This window comes from Microcaecilia unicolor, chromosome 6, assembly GCF_901765095.1.
Source record: "Microcaecilia unicolor chromosome 6, aMicUni1.1, whole genome shotgun sequence".
NCBI lineage: Eukaryota > Metazoa > Chordata > Amphibia > Gymnophiona > Siphonopidae > Microcaecilia > Microcaecilia unicolor.
The window spans coordinates 320,413,301-320,437,715 of record NC_044036.1 but is presented as its reverse complement, the minus strand read 5'-3'; the positions used below and the strand labels follow the sequence as shown (position 1 = coordinate 320,437,715).

General features: G+C 46.4%; 1 protein-coding gene across 3 annotated transcripts in view; it reads right to left on the bottom strand.

Moving 5' to 3' along the window:
• The window catches only part of MYCBPAP (MYCBP associated protein), an 80,623-nt gene that overhangs the window by 31,496 nt on the left and 24,712 nt on the right, over positions 1–24,415 (bottom strand). For all 3 annotated transcript variants that reach the window (XM_030206356.1, XM_030206355.1, XM_030206357.1), the window contains exons 5-11: positions 23,979–24,165; positions 22,374–22,489; positions 17,594–17,750; positions 16,656–16,768; positions 14,320–14,435; positions 13,584–13,692; positions 9,331–9,523 (exon numbers count right to left, since the gene is read on the bottom strand). In XM_030206356.1, the coding sequence (XP_030062216.1) occupies positions 9,331–9,523; positions 13,584–13,692; positions 14,320–14,435; positions 16,656–16,768; positions 17,594–17,750; positions 22,374–22,489; positions 23,979–24,165 (991 nt within the window). The remainder of the gene's footprint in view (positions 1–9,330; positions 9,524–13,583; positions 13,693–14,319; positions 14,436–16,655; positions 16,769–17,593; positions 17,751–22,373; positions 22,490–23,978; positions 24,166–24,415) is intronic.

Here is a 24,415-nt window from a genome sequence, read left to right as displayed (position 1 = left end):
CTGGGGCTGGTGGTTGGGAGGCAGGACTAGTGCTGGGCAGACTTATACGGTCTGTGCCGGGGCTGGTGGTTGGGAGGCGGAGCTAGTGTGGGCAGACATATACGGTCTGTGCTGGGGCTGGTGGTTGGGAGGCGGGACTAGTGCTGGGCAGACTTATACGGTCTGTGCCGGGGCTGGTGGTTGGGCGGCGGGAATAGTGCTGGGCAGACTTATACGGTCTGTGCCAGAGCCGGTGGTGGGTGGCAGGGATAGTGCTGGGCAGACTTATACGGTCTGTGCCAGAGCTGGTGGTTGGGAGGCGGGGTTGGTGGTTGGGAGGCGGGGATAGGGCTGGCCAGACTTATACGGTCTGTGCACTGAAGAGGACAGTACAAATAAAAAAAGTAGCACATATGAATTTATCTTCTTGGGCAGACTGGATGGACCGTGCAGGTCTTTTTCTGCCGTCATCTACTATGTTACTATGTTACATGATAATACCTGCAGCTCAGATATCCTCCTAGCCAATAAAATAGCCAAAAAGAACACACGGGCCAATATTCAGACCACGGGAATTAGACCGGCTTACTCCCGTGATCGGCGCTGAGCCTGGATATTTAATGCTGGGCCATTTATTTATTTTATTTATTTGTTGCATTTCTATCCCACATTTCCCCACATATTTGCAGGCTCAATGTGGCTTACAATTAATAATAACACAAGAATATGAGCAACATAGTGGAATAAAACATTAGGTGTAACAAGATCAATAATGAAATAACATTTAAAACAGTAATGTGAGTTCAAGTGATGGGTCATTATGATATGTTCTATTGAAGAGATAGATCTTCAGTGATTTCCGAAAATTGATAATGTATTTATTTATTGCACTTGTATCCCACATTTTCCCACCTATTTGCAGGCTCAATGTGGCTCAAAATACATCATGGGTAGTGGAAATATCATAGAAAAAAGACATTTAGTGTTACAGAAAATTTTTGGCAATATGATAATGATAAGACACGATAGTAGTATAACAAGCAAATATTATAAGACATTTCTGGTGACCGGCATTGAATATCCGGTGTATTTTTGGCTGGTTTGAACATAACTGGTTAAGTCAATATTCAGACTTAGCCGATTATGTTCAAACTGGCCAAAGATATCCCTTGTATTCACGTGGCCAAATACAGTCACAAAAGTGGGGCTGAAAATCGGAAGATAGCACTGGCTCCTGCACCATTCCGAGCTCTCTGTGGGTGCTAATTAAGGGAAAACCCCTTAATTACAGAGAAATCCCTCAACCACGAAGTAGGGGATTTCCCTTTTCAGGGCTTCTCTGCTCTTTTTTTTTCCTTAGAGACAGGCACAGCAAAAAAACCCTTTTTCTCTAAAACAGTGAAAAGGGGCTACCCAGGGCAATTTGGGAAAAATATAGGCACCTAGTTGGTGCAGAAGAAGCCCATGAGGGACTCACCCAAACAGGGTGAATGGGCATGAGAGGCAGGGGATGGGGATCCACATCCCTCGGGCGAGATCCCTCAGGACTAAGCCAAAACCTCACCCAGTAGCACTAAGGACTGTGACTGGAGGCTACAGAGCCAAGCTCCAAGCTCAACCAGGTACAGTCTTGACACTGTGACCTGGGAGCGGCCATTAGGCTGAACCACACTGTGTGGCTAAGGCCAGCAGAGCAGGGAGCTTGGCCAGGGACCGAGCACCACAGTACAACCTACTACCTGTTGGAAGGTACAGAAAAATACTGGATTGTTCCAGAGAGCAACACACATTATAGCCGGTAATGTCACTGGTGGAATTCAGTTTTCTCTACCTCCATCTGCTAGTGGGTAGGGACAACACCCACTGGTTCAGAACAGTGTAAAGAAAAAGAGAGGTATCTGAGGCTAAAGTAGCTGAATACATTCCAACTCCTTCACCTAAGAACCTTGTGCTAGGAGCCATGTAAGAGAAGGTACTGGACAAGATGACTTTTCCACAGGATCTCCTTGACGTCCACGAGTCTGAGAAAGAAGAGAAGCAATGCCCTCATTCCAGGCAGAAAGAGATCTTTTAGCTCTAGTCAGGCTCCCCCCAAGCGAACTGATACACTGGTAATACCAAAGGAGCAGACTTCCAATGCACCTTGTCAGCCCCAACACCAGGAACAGTGCCTAGCATGCTCTGCTGGAGCCTCCATGAAGGCAGAAGCTGATCACTACCTCAGCCACGCTGGCTGCAAAACTAATTTAGGCCAGTGCTGTTGTCTGCTTGGGTTGGAAGTCTTGCGTGAGAAGAATCCCATGTTGGCAGTCACATCCAGAGCAAGCAGGTTACCCAAGTCCTTCCCCCCCCCCCCCACCCCCCAACATCCTGGAGCTGCCAATTACAAAAAAAATACTGGTCTCCCACAGAGATCCTACCAGGAAGCTGTTCTTTTAAAATCAAAGCTGTATGCTGCTCACCATCATTCTGCCCAAACTTTCCTTATTATTATTATTTTATGTTAAATAGAAAAAACTTCTCTGATTATAAATGGGAGGAGGGAACTCAAACTTCTCTCAGTTATCCCCTCAGCTCAAATTCCAAAGAAAATAGAAAGCCCAATTTTTTTTTTTTTTTTGGAGACCTGGGTACCGGTTCTCAAAACGGTTCAGGAGATGTCCTGCACGGTTTGCCTGTCACCATCTGTAGAGACAAAACCACTGAAGACCTAAGGCTGCATAGTGCCCTTATAGGGCAGAGGCCACAAGTCTGTCTCCATCTGCTGGTCAACGGGCACAACCCACAAGTCCTAGACTGGTCTGAAAGGACGCTAAGGAAAACATGTTTCACAGATGGAAAAGGCTCTTATAAAATTGTGTATGTAAGAAGTAGGCACATGGAAAAAGTTCACCTTCTTTTACATGGTTTGCACATAGGTGTTCCCTATGGTTTGGGCAGAGTTGGGGAGGTGCTTAAATGTATGTGCATATTTAATACAATTAATGAGTACAAGCAAATAGTACACGCACAAATTTATACCTTCCTCAGAGCAAGTGTAAATCTGTGCAAGAGGATTTATGTGCTTATAAGGGGTCATTGCAAAGGCCTGTTTTATAAAAGTGTACAGGTGCATATGAATAAGGCTTAATATAACTGCATTTTTTAACATTCCACATAAGCTCTGTAATAAAATCAAACCACAGTTTACTCAAGTGTGCATGTGTCACATATTCAAAATGGGCCAAGTTCTAATATGTGCGTTCATTGTTTTAGAGTTAGAAATGTGGAGGGGCATTTTTAGAAAGGACACCCAACTCAGAATGTGGATGTCCCAGTCAGTATGTCACAAATGAAAGTCCATTTCACAAGTATTTTAGAACAGGATACAGGATGGACGTCCATGTGCTGGAAATGTCCAGCATGAACATCCATTTTACAAACTGAAAAGTCCAATTTACGAATGGGACAAAATGAGGGAAATGGATATCTGTGTGACAGCAAAGAACGTCCATATTATAAAATGGCCACCCAGATATCCACGTGCAGAAATAGCTTAATGGTTGAAGCAGAGAGCCAAAGGAATACCCTAATGGCTAGAACAACCCCAGATAAGAGCCAGAGCAGAGAACCAGAGGGTGCCACATCGTATTTTTTTTTAATTGTGAGCTCTCTAGGGATAGAAAAATACCTACTGTGACTTCCTTTATCTCCATTCAGTGGAGAACTGCTCAGAGCACCTTTCTATAACATGGATGTGCCAAGTACCAGGTCTAAATATGGACGTCCATCTTTTTGAACATGGATTTCCCTCCCCTTCTGCAATTGGAGCTGGATGTACATCTTTTGGCCCCTCCTTAGTTCTGCCTAAAGCATGTCCTCATCACTCCCCCTTGCCATATGGACATACTGCAGTGTTAGATGTCTATATTCTGGCTTTATAAAATAAGCATTTGAACATCCTTTTTTTGTTGTTGTTACATTTGTACCCTGCACTTTCCCACTCATGGCAGGCTCAATGCGGCTTACGTATACAGGTACTTATTTGCACCTGGGGCAATGGAGGGTTAAGTGACTTGCCCCGAGTCACAAGGAGCTGCCTGTGCCTGAAGTGGGGATCAAACTCAGTTCCTCAGGACCAAAGTCCACCACCCTAACCACTAGGCCACTCTTGCTACTATTTGAGATTCTACATGGAATGTAGATCACCAATGTGGCCTCGCAGGCTTCTGCTTCTGTGAGTCTGACGTCCTGCACGTATGTGCAGGACGTCAGACTCACAGAAACAGAAGCCTGCGCAGCCTTCTAAATGGAATGTTGCTAGTGGAATAGCAACATTCCATGTAGAATCTCCAATAGTATCTATTTTATTTTTGTTACATTTGTACCCTGCGCTTTCCCACTCATGGCAGGCTCAATGCGGCTTACATGGGGCAATAGAGGGTTAAGTGACTTGCTCCAAGTCACAAGGAGCTGCCTGTGCCTGAAGTAGGAATCAAACTCAGTTCCTCAGGACCAGAGTCCACCACCCTAACCACTAGGCCACTCCTTGTGATATGGATGTCTAAATGCCGGTTTTCAGACATCCAAAACACGAACAGAGCTTCTAAAATAAGCACCACGGCCTACGTTTCAAAGTCAGCTTGTACATTTACCATATCTTTGTGTGTGTTTGAAAGTTCATGTGGTTATCTGCATTTACACACAGTACTGAAAATTTGGGGGCAAATACTCAAGAGATTTAGCCAGATAAAATTAGTCAATTGATCTGTTTAAATATTTAGGGGTGTAGTTACCAACATGGGCTGTTGTTAAGGAGTGTTATTTTAGGACTAACTCAGGTTCCACTTTATGCAGTGAAATCTAGTTACTAATAACTTGAGTTAACAGTAAAAGAACATGTATTAATGGTGACCCATGTTGATAACTTTCCCCTTTAGTTCCTGTCACTGCCTAAATATATGGTTAAATCTGCCCACTTAAACTAGAATGGTACAGATTTCCATGAGTCAGGATTTCCCATTGTAACTTAGCTGGTTAGCACTGATTATTGCACTCAATGGCTGAATATGAACTCTTCCCCCCCCCCCCCCCCCCCCCCCCACTGAGCACTCTCAACCTGGTGCTGTTAAGATGTGTTATTTTACCACAAATTCGTATTATTTTACTGCAGGTCCCATTTTATACAATGAGACCCAGTTACTAATAATCCAGGTTTACAGTAAAAGAATATGTCTTAATGGTAGAGCATGTTGATAACTATGCCCCTAAATTATTGCACTATGAGGGGCATAATCGAACGTCGCCGGCCAAATAGATCGCCGGCGATCTATTTTGGCGGCGGCGCAACAGCTGGCCGGAACCGTATTATCGAAAAAGATGGTTTAGCCCGGCCAAATGCCACAGTTCGCAGGGTTTGAGATCGCCGGTTTTGTTTTTCAGCGATAATGGAAAAAAATGCCGGCCATCTCAAACTCGGCGAAATCCAAGGCATTTGGTCGTGGGAGGAGCCAGCATTTGTAATGCACTGGTCCCCCTCACGTGCCAGGGCACCCTAGGGGGCACTTCTAAAAATGTTTAAAAAATACAAAAAAAGCTCCCAGGTGCATAGCTCCCTTACCTTGGGTGCTGAGCCCCCCAAATCCCCCCCCAAACCCACTCCCCACACCTCTACTCCATTACCATAGCCGTTATGGGTGAAGGGGGGCACTTACATGTGGGTACAGTGGGTTTGGGGGGGGGGGGGTTGGAGGGCTCAACACTTAGCACCACAAGTGTAACAGGTGGGGGGGGGGGGGGGGGGATGGACCTGGGTCTGCCAGCCTGAAGTGCAGTGCACCCATTAAAAACTGCTCCAGGCTTGCATACTGCTGTCAGGGACCTGGGTATGACATTAGAGGCTGGCAAAAAAGTGCTTTATTTTTATTTTTTTCATGTGGGAGGGTGTTGGTGACCACTGGGGGACTACGGGGGGGTCATGCCCATTCCCTCCAGTGGTCATCTGGTCAGTTGGGGCACCTTTTTGAGGCTTGGTCGTGAAAATAAAAGGACCAAGTAAACCTGGCGAAATACTGCTTAACGCCGCTTTTTTTTCCATTATCCGCGAAAGCCGGCCATCTGGTAGCCATGCCCATGCCTGCCCATGTCCCGCCTTCGTTTCGCCGGCGACACGCCCCTTTGAACTTTCGCCGGTGATGCGACGGGAAAGCAGCAATGCTGTCAAAAAAGCAGCTTTCGATTATACCGATTTCACCGCTTTTCCGAGATCGCCGGCCATCTCCCGATTTATGTCAGAAGATGGCCGGCAATCACTTTCGAAAATAAGCTTGCATGTAATTTGAAATGCTAAATTCAGCTCTACAACTAATTAGATATGTGCAGCTGAATATCCATTAAGGGATGTAATTAAGATGTGTTATTTTACCACTAATTCGTGTTATTTTAGCACAGGTCCCATTTTATGCAATGAAACTATTTACTAATAACCCAGGTTAACAATAAAATAACATGTCTTAACAGTAGCCCATGTTGACAGCATCCTTTCTAAATATAAATGGGTAAATTTATCTGATTATCTTATCAGTAGGTTTTCAAAGACTGACCCATTTGCTTATTGCATCTTTGACAAACACACAATTGATTGAGATAAAAATAAGCATATCATTAAGAAATCAATAAAAGATTAACGTACATCATGCTGGCAAATAGGAAGACACCTTCCTTCTCCAAACAGCCTATATTGCCTCTCCTCCCCTTCCCTCTCTCTTCATGCATTTACATAGAAACAAAGTAAACCCATCATTTCTGGTCTACCTTCCACGGAACAACAAGCCATTTCCTTTCAGCTCTTCAAACTCCACCGGCCCGTGCATACCCAGTGCTTTTTATCTAGGAAAAAAGGTGCCAGTACTCATACTGAGGGCCATCTTTAAGGGGTGGGATGACCACTGAAGGACCTGCTCCCATAATCGATACACCCCTTATAACCAGACACAGATACTATGAAAAGGCTGCATTGTAAATATTACATCAGGACTCATTGGGAAAAGAGATCAAGCTAGGCTGCTACATACTGTACCTCTACAGGGAAACTAAACGCTCACAAGATACTTTACCTTGGCCACATGTGCAAAATATGAATAGAACCTTACCAAATACAGAATAAATTACTATACAATAGAAAGTGAAATGCACAAATAATAACTGAACTGGAAACCCCAAGAAGCTAGACTCTATCTGCAGTATAATAGAAGCAAAAACGCATTTCCACCTAATCATTTCTATAGCTACACATTATATGCAGGTACTTTCTCTGTCCCTAGAGGGCTCACAATCTAAGTTTTGGTAGGTGGGGCAATGGAGGGTTTAGGTCACGAGCAACTGAAGTGGGAATTGAACCCAGGATCAAAGTCTGCTGCACTAACCGCTAGACTATTCCTCTACTCCAAAGATACTGGCGATCCTGTATATTCACATACTCAAAGTTGGCATATTCAAATCACTAAACTAAAACTACAATTTTTTTTCAACAGTTATTACTGTATCTGGACAGCTCAGTGTTTGTAGTCTGTGACTCCCACATTTTGATCCATTAATTTGTTTTGGAAAAGTGTGGAATACACTACAGACACCTACAATTGGACATTGACTGGGATCCATTCATTTGGTTTTGGAAGAGCGTGGAATACATTACAAACACCTACAATTGGATACTGACTGGAGGATTCTCCTGGGTTGTCTTTATCTTTATATGAACAATGGAGTTAACCATGAATATGGTTAACAAATTACTGCATGGTTTGGAGAGCCTCTAATGATTAAAGAACCCACAGTCAACAAGTGGACTGATATATTAGGACATTAACCATCTTATAATTGAAAGAGAAAAACGCCTAGATTTCGACCCAAATCGGGAGATAGACGTTTATCTCACAAAAACGAATAAATCGGTAAAATGGAAAGCCGATTTTGGACGTTTTCAACTGCACTCCATCGCGGAAGCGTACAAAGTTGACGGGGGCGTGTCAGAGGCGTGGCGAAGGTGGAACTGGGGCGTGGTTATCGGCCGAGGAGAGATGGGCGCCTTTCGCCGATAATGGAAAAAAAGTATGCGTTTGTAGCTAGAATTTAGGGCACTTTTCCTGGACCCTGTTTTTTCACGAATAAGGCCCCAAAAAGTGCCCTAAATGACCAGATTACCCCCAGAGGGAATCGGGGATGACCTCCCCTGACTCCCCCAGTGGTCACTAACCCCCTCCCACCACAAAAAATGATGTTTCACAACTTTTTATTTTCACCCTCAAATGTCATACCCACCTCCCTGGCAGCAGTATGCAGGTCCCTGGAGCAGTTGTTAGTGGGTGCAGTGGACTTCAGGCAGGTGGACCCAGGCCCATCCCCCCCTACCTGTTACAATTGTGCTGCTTAATGCTTATTAGTCGTCCAACCCCCCAAACCCACTGTACCCATATGTAGGTGCCCCCCTTCACCCCTTAGGGCTACAGTAATGGTGTCGACTTGTGGGCAGTGGGTTTTGAGGGGGATTTGGGGGGCTCAACACCCAAGGGAAGGGTGCTATGCACCTGGGAGCTCTTTTACCTTTTTTTTTGTTTTTGTAAAAGTGCCCCCTAGGGTGCCCGGTTGGTGTCCTGGCATGTGAGGGGGACCAGTGCACTACGATTCCTGGCCCCTCCCACGAACAAATGCCTTGGATTTATTCGTTTTTGAGCTGGGTGCTTTCATTTTCCATTATCGCTGAAAAACAAAAACGCCCAGCTCACAAATTGTCGAATAAAACATGGACGTCTATTTTTTGCGAAAATACGGTTTGGTCCGCCCCTTCACGGACCCGTCCTCGGAGATAAACGCCCGTGGAGATAGACGTTTTCGTTCGATTATGCCCCTCTAAGTGACTTTGTTCCATGTCCAGTCCATGTTTAGTTATAAATGTTGTGATTAAGATCAATAGAGTTATGTGTATGGTTGATCTGTTTGTATTTTTAAAGCAGGAATAAATAGGGTGTGATATATTGAGTGTATGTATAATTGATATGTGAAAATGATAGTAGAACTTTGAAATAGTTATATGTAATTGGTTGTTAAGCACGATTTGACTAAGAGGAGGAGTGTGTAACCCTTGATTTGGTAGCCACATTTTGTAGGGGTATAAGCTATTATCTGCTAGCTGTAGCATGAGGCTCTACATTCCCCTGTGGGCCTGTGGTGACTGACTGAAGACACTACTTCTCCCATGGGGGGGGATTTCTCTATGTATGCAGAGCCTGGGCCCTTTCATTAAATACTTGGGGACCATGGGTTAATTTTAGAAGGCAATGAAAATTAGGCCTGTGCACGCATCTCTGTCACACAGACCTGCACTGGTATTGAAGTAAAATCGTTGACCCTTCTGGTATTTTGGAATCTGGTCCAGGGTGCTAATGTGTGGCAGCCTCCTCCATTCATACCAAATGGCAGTCGTTCCATCATTAGTTATTTCCAAGACGGACAGTGCTCTCTCAAAAGCCAGGACTTCAAAGGTGATACGTGCACAGATACCAACTTCATCCTGAGATGAGACAAATGACATGAGGTGATCATTAGGATTTAACCCAAGCAGGCCAAGCAGCTCTTTAAGAAGTCACCATTACAGCAGGGTACAGGGCGTGAACAAAACACATGAGTCTACTCCATCTATCACATCATATGGCTTATGGTTTATTGACGTTTGATACACTGCCCTTAAACATACATAAACATAGTATACATAGTAGATGACGGCAGAAAAAGACCTGCACGGTCCATCCAGTCTGCCCAAGAAGATAAAATCATATGTGCTACTTTTTTTATTTGTACTGTCCTCTTCAGTGCACAGACCGTATAAGTCTGGCCAGCCCTATCCCCGCCTCCCAACCACCAACCCCGCCTCCCAACCACCAGCTCTGGCACAGACCCTATAAGTCTGCCCAGCACTATCCCCGCCTCCCAACTACCAGTCCCGCCTCCCACCAACAGCTCTGGCACAGACCGTATAAGTCTGCCCAGCACTATCCCTGCCTCCCACCACCGGCTCTGGCGCAGACCGTTGCACGTTAAAGCGTTTTACAATTATATTATAACAATAACAACACCACAGGAAAAGAACTCCAATGTTAGACAGGAAAGAATCTAAAACCACATCATATAAGGATTAATTGTGAAGGTTTCCTTAGAACAGACGAGAACATAAAGAGAAAGAGAACAGAGTACAGATTGATAAGCTAGATGAGAAGAAAAGGGAGAGAAGAAACAGAAGATACTGTATGAGAGGAAAGAGAAGAAGACAGACAGAAAAAGAAGCTAGTACTCAGATCCTCAGGGCCCAGTATTTAAAAGGACTTATCCTGGGAGCAGCATCTGCTATTCGGATAGGTCCCCGCTGACTGGGACCATACTTGGATTTTCAGCGGTATTATCTGAATAACGCTTCTGAAAATCCTACAGATCGCCCTGCAGTTATCCAGATTATGCCAAAGCAGTCTGGGCAGAGCCAGGTGTAATCCAGGGACTGGCGAAATTCAGTGCCAGTGTCCAGATAAACTATTTGGCTAACTTAGGATAGCAAAAAAGAACTGGGGCAGAGAGATCCATGGGCGCCTACGTCCCCAACCTTCAAGGCCATAGCAGAGAGAATGAATGAAGTCTTTGCGTCGACCTTTACTGAAGAACATAAAAACACAAGAGATCTACCGGTACCAGAAATGGTTTTCAAGGGTGACGGTGCAGAGGAACTGAAAGAAATATCATTTAACCTGGAAGATGTATTGAGCCAAATCGACAAATTAAAGAGTAGCAAATCACCTGGACTGGATGGTATGCACCCCAGGGTACTGAAAGAACTCAAAACATGAAATTGCTGATCTGCTGTTAGTGATCTGTAACCTGTAGTTAAAATCGCTTGTAGTACCTGAAGACTGGAGGGTGGCCAATGTGACGCCAATTTTTAAAAAGGGTTCTAGGGGTGATCAGGGAAATTACAGACCGGTAAGCCTGACTTCAGTGCCAGGCAAAATAGTGGAAACTATTATAAAGAATAAAATCACTGAATGCATAGACAAACATGGTTTAATAGGACAGAGTCAGCATGGATTTGGCAAAGGGAAGTCTTGCCTCATCAATTTGCTTCATTTCTTTGAAGACGTGAATAAACATGTTGATGAAGGTTGATGTAGTGCACCTAGATTTTTTAGAAAGCTTTTGACAAAGTCCCTCATGAATGAGAAAATTAAAAAGCTATGGGATAGGAGGCAATGTTTTGCTGTGGATTAGGAACTGGTTAATGAACAGAAAACAGAGGGTAGAGTAAATGGACATTTTTCTCTGTGGAAGGGGGTGAATAGTGGAGTGCTGCAGAGATCTGTACTGGGACCGGTACTATTTAACATATTTATAAACGATCTGGAAATTGGAATGACAAGTGAGATGGCACAAAACTATTCAAAGTTGCTAAAACACATGTGGATTATGAAATATTGCAGGAAGATCTTAGAAAATTGGAGACTGGGCATCCAAATGGCAGACGAAATTTAATGTGGACAAATGCAAAGTGATGCACAATGGGAAGAATAATTCAAATCATAGTTACCTGATGCAAGGGTCCACCTTAGCACCCAAGAAAAATATCTAGGTGTCATCATAGAGATCTTCTGCCCAGTGTGTGGCGGTGGCCAAAAAGCAAACTGGATGCTACAAATTATTAGGAAAGGAATGGAAAATAAGGCAAGAATATTATAATGCCTCTGCATCGCTCTATGGTGTGACCTCACTTTGAGTACTATTTGCAATTCTGGTTGCCATATCTCAAAAAAGATATAGTGGAATTAGAAAAGGTTCAAAGAAGGGCAACCAAAATGACAAAAGAGGATGGAACTCCTCTCATATGAGGAAAGGCTAAAGAGGTTAGGGGTCTTCAGCTTGGAAAAGAGAGGGCTCAGGTGTCACGTTTTCAAAGCTGGAAACTGGGTTTGTGAGCCCTTGGACCACTGCCGAGGAGCGGCAGTGGCAGGCAAAACCACCCCACGCTAGAGACAAGGCAGATCTCTGACAAACAGTTAGGCTTCACCTGCACCTGGCCACTTTTCACCAAGAGTTGAGCTCCAGGCTTCAAGTGGCCGGCAGGACTTACTGGACAGGGCAGGACTGGATAACAGCTAGGCAGCACAGGGACAGCAAGGCAGGGAAAGGATAGGCTAAAGGACAGGACTGAAAGCTGCGACCAGTCACTGAAACAGGGAACAAACACAGCTAGACAGGAGACTGAACTGAAAGCTGCAAGCAGCCACTGAAGCAGGGAACAAACACAGATAAACCCAGAACTAGACAAAGACATACAAACAAGACACAAGACTGGGAAACAAGCAATACAGTAAACAAGCAATACCCTAAACTAAACATAGACTAACTAGAACAGGCAAGACTTCAGGCAAGAACAAGAGCAAGGAAACAAACTCAGGCTGAAGTGCAACAAGCACCAACATACCAGGGCCTTAGACGAAATGCAAAGGCAGAGAGGTTCCAAATGGCTAATAAGCCCAGCAGCAGCTGAGCTTCAGCTGCAGCAATCATCAGGCAGCTATGGGTGCAGTGCAGGGTCAAACAAAACAGACAAGTCTGGCAGCCTGGAAGATCCGGACTGGACTGGGCTAAAGTCTGGAACGGGTGATAGTCTGTAGCAGCCACCGGTTCTGGCCACCAGAGGGCGGGGGGAGCACAGACGTAACATCAGGGGAGATATGATAGAGGTCTACAAATCCTGAGTGGTGTAGAACTGGTAAAAGTGAACTGATTTTTTACTCTTTCAAAAAGTACAAAGACTACAGGAAACTCAATGAAGTTACATGATACTACTTTTAAAATGAATAGAAGTAAATATTTTTCACTCAACGAATAATTAAGCTCAGGAATCGCTACCAGAGGATATGGAAACAGCGGTTAGCATATCTGGATTTAAAAAAGGTTTGGACAAGTTCCTGGAGGAAATGTACAAAGTCTGCTATTGAGATAGACATAGGGGAGGTCACTGCTTGCCCTGGGATCAGTAGCACGGAATCTTGCTGCTCTTTGGAATTTCAGAATCTTGCTACAATTTGGAATTCTGCCAGGTACTTGTGACCTGGACTGGCCACTGCTGGAAGCTGGAATCCTGGGCTAGACGGACCATTAGTCTGACCCCCCCCCCCGTATGACTATTCTTATGATCTTACGTAAGAGGTCCCTCTCTGACCGATTTGCCTTCAAACCCACACCTGCCTAGGGTCAACGCTGCACTTACCACTGCAATAAATGGAGCCAGAGAGAGACCCCTTGAGATTTGGGGAGGAGGTTGCCGATGGATTTCTCTGCCCCGGTTCTCTTTTGCTGTCCTAAGTTATCCAGCTTGCTATAACTGCTCTGAATACCGCCACTATCCAAATAATATTGACAGTTGTTGTTATACCCAGATATTTAGTGTCTCTATCCAGATTATCGGCCAACACTGAAGATTCAGGTATATCTTTAGGCCAATGTTCAAAAGGAAAGCGGACTGCAGAGTTTAAATATTGACCTGACAATGTCGGAATTTCTTTGATATAAAGCAGGATCATCATTACCCTGTGAGAAGCAATAGCACCAACCCAGCGAGCAGCCTTCCCGCAGAACTGCAAGGATGGGCCGAATACTACTTCTGAAACTACATCCGGATATTCCCACAGTGGGTCTCTGGAAATGCAAAAATATAATAATAAATTATGTTTTCTTTTGGTGGAAGGACAGAGAACCCAGGAGTTCGAAATTAACTAAGGCACTGGAAAATATCAAACAAAAAGAGCAATTTCTCTATGGTTTCATCTGTCTCATTTACCAGAATCTCTTTACAGTCCCTGACTCACTAGGTAATCAACTCCTATAATTCTTCATTTGCTACCCTGCCATTTCCCAGAATCCTTCATTTGCTCCCTGTTCATTTCCCAGAATCCTTCACATGCTACTTGTTCATTTCCCAGAATCCTTCATTTGCTCCCTGTTCATTTCCCAGAATCCTTCATTTGCTACCCTGCCATTTCCCAGAATCCTTCATTTGCTCCCTGTTCATTTCCCAGAGTCCTTCATTTGCTCCCTGTTCATTTCCCAGAATCCTTCACATGCTACTTGTTCATTTCCCAGAATCCTTCATTTGCTCCCTGTTCATTTCCCAGAATCCTTCATTTGCTACCCTGCCATTTCCCAGAATCCTTCATTTGCTCCCTGTTCATTTCCCAGAGTCCTTCATTTGCTCCCTGTTCATTTCCCAGAATCCTTCACATGCTACTTGTTCATTTCACATAGATTTTTATTGCAACAACTCACATATCTTCTTTCTTTTCGGTGGATGCTTTCTTCTCTTCCTCAGGCAATACAAAATGTTCTACTGAAACAGAGGTGAAAGGTCGCCCTTTACCAATCACTTCCAAGCCTTCTATGTCCTTAAGCGGAGAGAATAATTTTATTTCAGCTGATTCTAGTAAAAAAAATGATTAACGGCTGGAAAGAGCAGAATGAACCTTACAGGAGGAATGGGGTACAAATAAGCTTAATTTGGTTTTATTCTGTTTTTTATTATTTATAAGCTGCCTTGATGGGTCACACCTCACCAAAAGGCAGCAAGCAAATTTCATAAATAAATAAGCACATCTTATTGACATGCTGGATATTACGCTACCTTTAGACCAGCAAAACATCTCAGTGATGGCTAAAACTTCATTGTGTGAAAAATCAACGTAGGAGCTAGGGGCTCATTTTCAAAGCACTTAGACTGACAAAATTCCATAGGTTACTATGGGGCTCATTTTCAAAGTATTAGACTTACAAAGTTCCATAGGTTGCTATGTAACTTTGAGGCGTATTTTAAAATCACTTAGGCGCCAGGCCCCCTCCCTGCCCATCTTTAAATCCTTGCTCAAAGCCCACCTTTGGCTCCTAACCACTATACCTCTATTCAGAAATATAGACTGCCCCAACCTGACATTTCGTCCTTTAGATTGTAAGCTCCTTTGAGCAGGGACTGTCCTTCGTTGTTAAACTGTACAGCACTGCGTAACCCTAGTAGCGCTCTAGAAATGTTAAATAGTAATAGTAGTAGTAGTTTTACTAAGACACATAAGGCTCTACGCGCGCCCAACATGCGACAAAATGGAGTTACCGTTCGGCTACCGCGTGGCTATTGCGGTAATTTCAATTTTTGCGCACGGCCAATACAACTGGCCGAAAGATCATTTTATTTTTGGACACATGTATCGGACGTGGGCCAAGTGGCATTTGGCATGTGTAGGTCATTACCGCTTGGTTACTGCGTAGGTCAATGGCTGGCGGTAAGGTCTCAGACCCAAAATGGACGCGCGGCAATTTTGATTTTGACGCACGCCCATTTTCGGCAAAAATTTTAAAAGGGCTTTTTTACAGGTATGCTGAAAAATAGATCGGCGCACGCTCAAAACCCGCGCCTACACTGCCGCAAGCCATTTTTCAGCGCACCTTATTAAAAGGACCCCTTAGACTTACAAAAGTTCCGTAGTAAATTTGTAAGTGTAATGCTTTGAAAATGAGCCCATCAGTCTAATTGATTTCAAAATACACCTCTATGTAACTTTGTAAGTAAGTGCTTTGTAAGTAAGTGTACCCATAATTCAACAAGACCACATGTCCCAACATGACCTTATGAGGCACCAGATTGCAGTTTTACTCTGTTGTTATTTTATGGGGTAATAAGATTGTAACAGATGTATTTGTGTTACTGTTGTCACGTTTTGTCTTAAGTTGATTGATATTCACATAAAACGGACAATAAACCATATTTATGTGATTATTGTAAACCACCTTGAGTGTCTGTGGAAAGATGGACAATAAAATCAAACATATAAACGGCGAGTGACCGTACTCACTCGCAAATGCGCAGTAGAGACCTTCTCTGCCCCGCCCCCACGTCAATACGTGATGACGGGGGGGGGGGGGGGAGCGGAACACAGAGGGTCTGTACTGCGCATTGCTGAGGGAGGGACACCGCCGTCTAACGCTCCCCCCACCCGAGTCGCCGCCGCCACCCACCTTCTACCCGGTCGGGCCCTCGCTCCGCTATTGAAACAGCGAGGGTCCGGGAACGCAGCACTGAGCTCTGCTGAGCTGCCGACATCGCCCTTCCTTCTTCTTCTTCTCTGCCTCTGTCCCGCCCTCGACGACGTTACGTCACACGAGGGCGGGACAGGCAGAGAAGAAGAACGAAGGCCGACGTCGGCAGCTCAGCAGAGCTCAGTGCTGCGTTCCCGGACCCTCGCTGTTTCAATAGCGGAGCGAGGGCCCGGCCGGGTGGAAGGTGGGTGGTGACGGCTCGGTGGGGGGGGCGCGAACTCGGAGGGGGAGGGGCAGCGGCGAACTCGGCGGTGGGGGCGGGCCTTTCAACCCCCCCTTCCTATAATAGCCCGTTTTTACGGGCTCAAAGTCTAGTTTAATAAATAACATACTTGTGGTACAATATAATAGTTCATCATTAAGTCTGATATAAAACCACAAGTTTACCAAATCAGCCCTCTACCAATAGTAATCAAGGTTTATCAAGTATCATTACACTATTGCTGCATATGTTAGGATTCATTTAAAGAATATTACATCATGCCACAACAGAACATTACCTCATCCCCCTAAAGACTTACCGGCTGTGTAAAATTAAGTTCCTTCAGGATTTCTCTGAGCTCATCCCGCCGCTGCAGTAAGTAGAGACTGTCATCCCATTTGTGGCTGTACTTTCTCAAAGGAAAACTGAAATCTGTGAAGTCACTCATATGTAAACAGAGTAATAAAATGCTCACCATTTACCTATCTAGCTTCTATAACATGCTGTTTCCACACAGCTATCTTATCTAAGTGACTTGTTGCCCATTTCAAACCTACTCCATCATACGCCCCTTTCCAACTTACCACCTTTCCTAGCCTGTTATCAACCACATACCTGTTGTCAGTGGTGTAGCTAGGTGGGGCCATGGGGGCCTGCCCCCCCCCAAATTACCTGCAGGCCCCTGATTTTGCTGGCGGGGGTCTCAAACCCCCACCAGCTGAAGTCTTGTCTAGTGTCAGTCTCCGGCGCCATCGAGTTGCCTGCCCTGCTCTCTCTTCCCCCTCACGTCCTGCACACTCCTTTTAGTGAAATTGAGAATGCTCATTTTCACGTAAAGAAGCGTGCAGGACGACAAGAGGAAGAGAGAGCAGGGTAAGCAATGAGGCGGCGCCGGAAACCGGCGCTGGGCAAGGCTTCAGCTGGCGGGGGTTGGGGACCCCCGCCAGCCAAGGTACTTTGCTGCAGCAGTGGGTGGGGAGCGCCGAGGCGGCACGGAGGGGAGGGGAGGGGCAGCAGGGCAGCAGACTAAAATTCCCCCCCACCTCGGGCTCTGGCCCCTCCCACCGTGTTGTATATATTTTACTCAACGCTTACCTACTGACCCACTCTCCACAGATTATATTATTCATTGTACATCTCCCTGTCTGTCTCCTACATCTTGTAGCACTATAGAAATGATAAGTAATAGCACTACTATCCCAATCCAAGCTTTACTCTTCTGTATGGATGCCAGGCTCTGTCTCCCACAGCACTCACTTTCATCTGTCTCTTGTAAAATGCCTGGGGGTTTCCCGACATGAGTGAATGGTGCTGGGTAGCCACGCTCACACTGCGTCACCGTTGTCATCAGGCCACTCATTTCATTCCCAATGGGTTCTGCTTGATGCCAGAATTCACTACCCACATGACAACCCTGAGGAAGGAAGGAGAAATGTCAAATTCAGGCAATAACAGACTGACAGGACACCACAGAATCTGGCCAACCAAGTGACCCACATATGAATGGGAATCTGTGCCACAAAATATCCAAACATTTCTACAAGGTACTCACTCAGACCGGCTAAGCAAATCACCAAATCCATCCACCTACATTCTGGTGATCATTCACATCCAGTTGTTCCAACAGGCTCCTATACCACTCAGTCATTGCTATTGCTGTAAGGCAAATACCAGCTGATATTCAAAGCAATTTAAGTGGGCAGGAGGGCCTGCTGCCCGTTTAAATTGCCCGTGACTGCCCAACTGCTAATATTCAGCAGCATTTAACCAGGCAGTGCCACCGAGTAATAGCTCTGACTGGCCCAATAAAAAGCGGGCAGGTCAGGGGCGGTACAGGGGACAGCACTGAGGAGGAGTCAGCAGTTCTGCGGGTGCCAGCTCAAAAGCTGTTCTACTTTCGGCTGCTTATGTGAGTACTGGCACTGAATACTACTACTACTACTATTTAGCATTTCTATAGCGCTACAAGGCATACGCAGCGCTACACAAACATAGAAGAAAGACAGTCCCTGCTCAAAGAGCTTACAATCTAATAGACAAAAAATAAATAAAGTAAGCAAATCAAATCAATTAATACTGGCCGGCACCCACATAACTATGCAAAAGACGCCTGCAGACCCCTCTTGCCCCCCCCCCCCCTCACAACAGCTCCCCTCCTTCCCTTCCCCCTCCTCCCAGGCCGTAACATTCAATATCCCTCCAGAATACACGAGTGGGCTTTACTCCTATCCTCATCGCCTCCACTGGACCACCAAGGAGCTAAGGTAGGCCCAGGGGACCCTATCCAGACCCGAGGGGGTTGGCGGGATGTTCCGGGGGGGGGGGGGGGGGGGAAGAGGATACTGAATGTTATTGTCTGTGGGAGAGGGGCAGGAAGGGACTCCTAGGGCTCCAGGCATCATTTACATAGTTATGCAGGTCCCAGCTGATATTCAGCCAGGGCTTGCACTATTATCTTACACGGGCCCCGGCTAAATATCGTACGGGACCCACATAAGTTCCGGTAACTAGCAGCGGGAACGTTAACCCCGGATATTCGATGCTGGGGCTCACACATTGCTCGGCACTGAATATCCGGGGCTAATTTAGCTGGCCACAGTCAGAGTTTTGAAAAAATGTGACCGCCTCCAGCTGAATATTACCCCATAGCCAATAGGGGTGTGCATTTATAAACAAGCATTTGATTTCTTACAGTGTCTTACAAATGTTAGTGCATGCAGAATCAATTAACTTAAGAATTAATGAATGTAAACTGATTTGTATGCATTAAAAAATTATTAGCAAAAAAAAGGTTCAAAAATTGGAAACAAAAAAAAGTCGGCGCATTCACACAACCAGTAGTCAGACATGCATCTATCCTAGCCATTCTGTCAACAGTCCCACCATCTACTAACCAGCTCTCCACCTAGTCACTACACTGGGCATCAAGCCATCCATGCAGATCTTGTAACAAATACAGAAAAGAAAATAAGGTATTGTGCCTGTTTATGTTTAACGACACAACAATCACACTATCAAAGGAGCATGAAGTGATTCATACGTAGAATTCCTGTGTCAAATCCAGCCATTAATGCTGAAAGTCCTGGGTCTGATTCCCGGTGGAAATGAAAACGGTAACGGAATTCAAACATGCGTGGGATAAGCATAAAGGAATCCTGTGCCGAAGGAATGGATCCTCAGGAGCTTAGTCAAGATCGGGAGGCGGGGCTGGTGGTTGGGAGGCGGGGCTGGTGGTTGGGAGGCGGGGATAGTGCTGGGCAGACTTATACGGTCTGTGCCAGGAGGGGCTGGTGGTTGGGAGGCGGGGATAGTGCAGGGCAGACTTATATGGTCTGTGCCAGGAGGGGCTGGTGGTTGGGAGGCGGGGATAGTGCTGGGCAGACTTATACGGTCTGTGCCAGAGCTGGTGGTGGGAGACGGGGCTAGTGGTTGGGGGGCGGGGATAGTGCTGGGCAGACTTGTACGGTCTGTGCCAGGAGGGGCTGGTGGTTGGGAGGCGGGGATAGTGCAGGGCAGACTTATACGGTCTGTGCCAGGAGGGGCTGGTGGTTGGGAGGCGGGGATAGTGCAGGGCAGACTTATACGGTCTGTGCCAGAGCTGGTGGTGGGAGGCGGGGCTGGTGGTTGGGAGGTGGGGATAGTGCTGGGCAGACTTATACGGTCTGTGCCAGGAGGGGCTGGTGGTTGGGAGGCGTGGATAGTGCTGGGCAGACTTATACGGTCTGTGCCAGAGCCGGTGGTGGGAGGCAGGGATAGTGCTGGGCAGACTTATATGGTCTGTGCCAGAGCCGGTGGTGGGAGGCGGGGCTAGTAGTTGGGAGGCGGGGCTGGTGGTTGGGAGGCGGGGATAGTGCTGGGCAGACTTATACGGTCTGTGCCAGAGCTGGTGGTGGGAGGCGGGGCTGGTGGTTGGGAGGCGGGGATAGTGCTGGGCAGACTTATACGGTCTGTGCCAGGAGGGGCTGGTGGTTGGGAGGCGGGGATAGTGCTGGGCAGACTTATACGGTCTGTGCCAGAGCCAGTGGTGGGAGGCAGGGATAGTGCTGGGCAGACTTATACGGTCTGTGCCAGAGCCGGTGGTGGGAGGCGGGGCTAGTAGTTGGGAGGCGGGGCTGGTGGTTGGGAGGCGGGGATAGTGCTGGGCAGACTTATACGGTCTGTGCCAGAGCTGGTGGTGGGAGGCGGGGCTGGTGGTTGGGAGGCGGGGATAGTGCTGGGCAGATTTATACGGTCTGTGCCCTGAAGAGCAGAGGTACAAATCAAAGTAGGGTATACACAAAAAGTAGCACATATGAGTTATCTTGGTGGGCAGGCTGGATGGACAGTGCAGGTCTTTTTTTGCCGTCATCTACTATGTTACTATGTTCTGCTGCAGAGTATGAAAGGTAGAAGAGGATATAAAATAAGTGAAATATCCCCCGGCAACATATCCCAGCCCTGGTTCTGTCCTAGCTGAAAGCACAAATGTGATACAATCATTTGATAGAGTAATATAGTAACTAGAGCTGTACCGAATAGCATATTTTAGTATTCGGCCGAATATGAATAATGAAAAATATTATTCAGCCGAATATGTGGGCATTGAGCTTTAAAATAACAAATAATGAAAGAAGCAACATAAAATCAAAGATCAAATGTTTATTTCAGTAGGATTTAGCACACTAGAGCCCCGGATTATTTGTATTTGAATTTAAATCACTTTTCGGCCAAATACGAATAATGTATTCGGGGCCGAATCGAATATGTTCAGTACAGCCCTAATAGTAACTGACAGCAAATAAAGACCACCATGGTCCATCCAGTCTGCCGAACAAGATGCCCAGAACGGCACTATCACAACAGCCAGGTTACACCCTTCTAAGTCTCACTATAAGTGTGAAGATCTTTTAAGGTTTGTTTTGGTTCCATCCTCTTTCATCCAGGGGCATATCTGGAATCCGGCGGTAGGGGGGGGCCAGAGCCAGAGAGGGGGGGGGGGGCACATTTTTGCCTCCCTTCCCCCCCCCGCCTCTCTCCACCCCCCCTCCCTGCCGTCAACCCTCCCCCGCTGCTTACTTTTGCTGGCGGGGGGCCCCAACCCCCGCCAGCCGAGGTCCGACCCGCAGTCTTCATATTTCGTCTTCCTCCGACTCCTCCATGGCCATGCTGCAAGGAAGAAACGCTGCAGTGCTGATTCGTTGAATCCAGTTCGGAGTCTGACGTCGCAGCACGTTGTATGCGCGTACAACGTGCTGCGACGTCAGACTCCGAACTGGATTCAACGAATTAGCACTGCAGCGTTACTTCCTTGCAGCATGGCCACGGAGGAAGACGAAATATGAAGACTTCGGGTCGGACCTCGGCTGGCGGGGGTTGGGGCCCCCCGCCAGCAAAAGTAAGCAGCGGGGGAGGGTTGACGGCGAGGAGGGGGGCCAGGGCGAAATCTGCGGGGGCCCAGGCCCCTGTGGCCCCACGCAGATACGCCCCTGCTTTCATCCATCCAGTCAGGTAGCTAAAGTTGTACCTGCTGTGGCAGCTAGGTTACACCCCTCTAAGCCTTTTTATTTAAGGTCTTCTTTTCTTCTTTCGTCCATCCAGTCACGTGACCAAAGTTGTAACCGCCTTACCAACCAGGTGCTCCTCTAAGCCCTGAAGAAAGTGTGAAGGCTATTTAGCTATGATTTGACCCCATCCTCTTTTGTCCATCTAGTCAGGTGGTCTGAGTTGTAGCCACCATGCTGGACCACCCCTCGAGGTCCTGATTAAAGTGTGAAGGTTATTTGAGTTTTACTCTGATTTAATCCAGAGAGGGACTTCTTGAGAAGAGGGTGCCTATGGATCTCTCTGCTGTGGATCTTGGCCCACCAGCATTCTCAGAGCAGGAAGTGACGGACGCTGGGTAGATGCTCTGCCACTAACATGATTTTACAGTACTGGAGCTAGGCTACCAAGTCAGTACAGGACCTCCAAGAGAAAGGAGTCCTTAGCGATTTACCTCTCCCCCAAGGACAGCCTAAAACCAGTAATGTCATTGACTGAAACATTAAAGGGCTCTTACCTTCCCGTAATCTACTGCAGGAAGAGTACGATCAATAATGTAACGCTCTTCCTGAATCTGTCTGTAGCTGGCAGAAAGACTCATCAACAGTTCATTTGCTGGTATGTGAAGCTGTCCTAAAAAGAAGACCAGGAATTTCAGTATTAGATTTTCTGAGAGCCAGTGCAGAATCCTTGGACTGCCTTCTTTACTTGCACACAACAGAGAAAGCATGAGAACCCAAATACAGATTTAGGAATTGGGCCAGATTACAGTGAAAAGAACAAGTTTTGCCCACAGAAGTCACATCCTGTAAATAGAGGTGGACCAAAACCGAATCCGCAGCCAAAATCTGTCACACGATTTCAGCCGGAAATGAAACCGAAACCGTGGTTCCGCTTCCTGCCGCTGCTGCTACAAGCCCGTCCCACCAAGCCAGCCTCCCCCCCCCCCAAACAGAAAACCCACTCCCTCCCCAGGGCACCCACCAACTCCTCCCCCCCCCCCAACAGAAAACTCACTCCCTCCCCAGGGCACCCACCAACTCCTCCCCACCCCCCGGACAGAAAACCTGTTCTCTCCCCAGGCCGCCCATCAACTCCTCCCTCCCGACCCCCACCCCCGTAAGTGTTCCCCAGGCCTACCTTTTAAAAGCCCTGGTGGTTTAGTGGCTTCTTTGGGGCAGGAGCACCCCGAGTTGCTCCTGCCCCTACTAGCTGCATTGTGCAAATGGCGGCCACTTCCTGTGGCAGCCTCGCGAGAATGCCGTGGGAGGTCACGGCCGCAATTTGGGAATTGGGAATGGCATAAGCAGGAGCGACAGGCTTGTGGCAGCAAGGGAGGAGAGGGTTTACACTTTCAGTTTCCACCAAAAGTACACAGGCATTTTCATCTGAAGCCCGAACCAGAATTTCAGATCAGTTTCAGTTCCAAATCCTAAGTAGAGGAGTGTGGTAGCCGTGTTAGTCCACTCTTAAGGTTATCAATAGAAATCAAACAAAATAAAACATGGAAAAGAAAATAAGATGATACCTTTTTTATTGGACATAACTTAATACATTTCTTGATTAGCTTTCGAAGGTTGCCCTTCTTCCTCAGATTGGAAATAAGCAAATGTGCTAGCTGACAGTGTATATAAGTGAAAACATTCACCTATCCACACCCACCCTGTTAGAATATCAATGATATGCTTTGATGTCCCCATGCATACTTCCTACCCATCCCCCTCCTCCCACCCTGTCAGACTGTCATAGTAATGCTTGAATGTTTTCATTTATATACACCACTGTCAGCTAGCACATTTGCTTATTTCCGATCTGAGGAAGAAGGGCAACCTTCGAAAGCTAATCAAGAAACGTATTAAGTTATGTCCAATAAAAAAGGTATCATCTTATTTTCTTTTCCGTGTTTTATTTTGTTTGATTTCTATAGATTCTACATGGAATGTTGCTATTCCACTAGCAACATTCCATGTAGAAGTCGGCCCTTGCAGATCACCAATGTGGCTGCGCAGGCTTCTGCTTCTGTGAGTCTGATGTCCTGCCACTGCACCAGGGATATATTCCTCAGCTCTCCTTATCTGCCCTCCACCCTTCAACTTTCCCCCTCCATCCTAACATGACTCACGGGAGAGGACTCTCATCTGTTGCTTTCTTAAGGCTGTGTGATGTTTCCAATTCTCCAAGGCCCCGTGATGCCTCAGGGGAACAGAAGACACCTTTGCTTGTTCCTCAACTCTTTTTTCCCTTCCCTTCCTTTCAGCTGTGAAAAGCAAGTCCCCAGGCAAGGGAGAATCAGTGACCAAACCAGCTATCTGAAACAGACATGGATGCAAATATAGTGAAGTGACATTTCAGAACAGCCTCTCAGCACAAACTGCACAGCACAGTGGGGTCAAGCAAAACCTCATCCAGACCTGCAGCAGCTCTGAAAATCACAGAACAACATCATCAGGCTTTATAGAGCTGCACATAAGGAAGAGACTAAGATAAAAACACATAAGTGTCGCCATACTGGGTCAGACCAATATCCTGTTTCCCACAGTGGCCAATCCAGGTCACAAG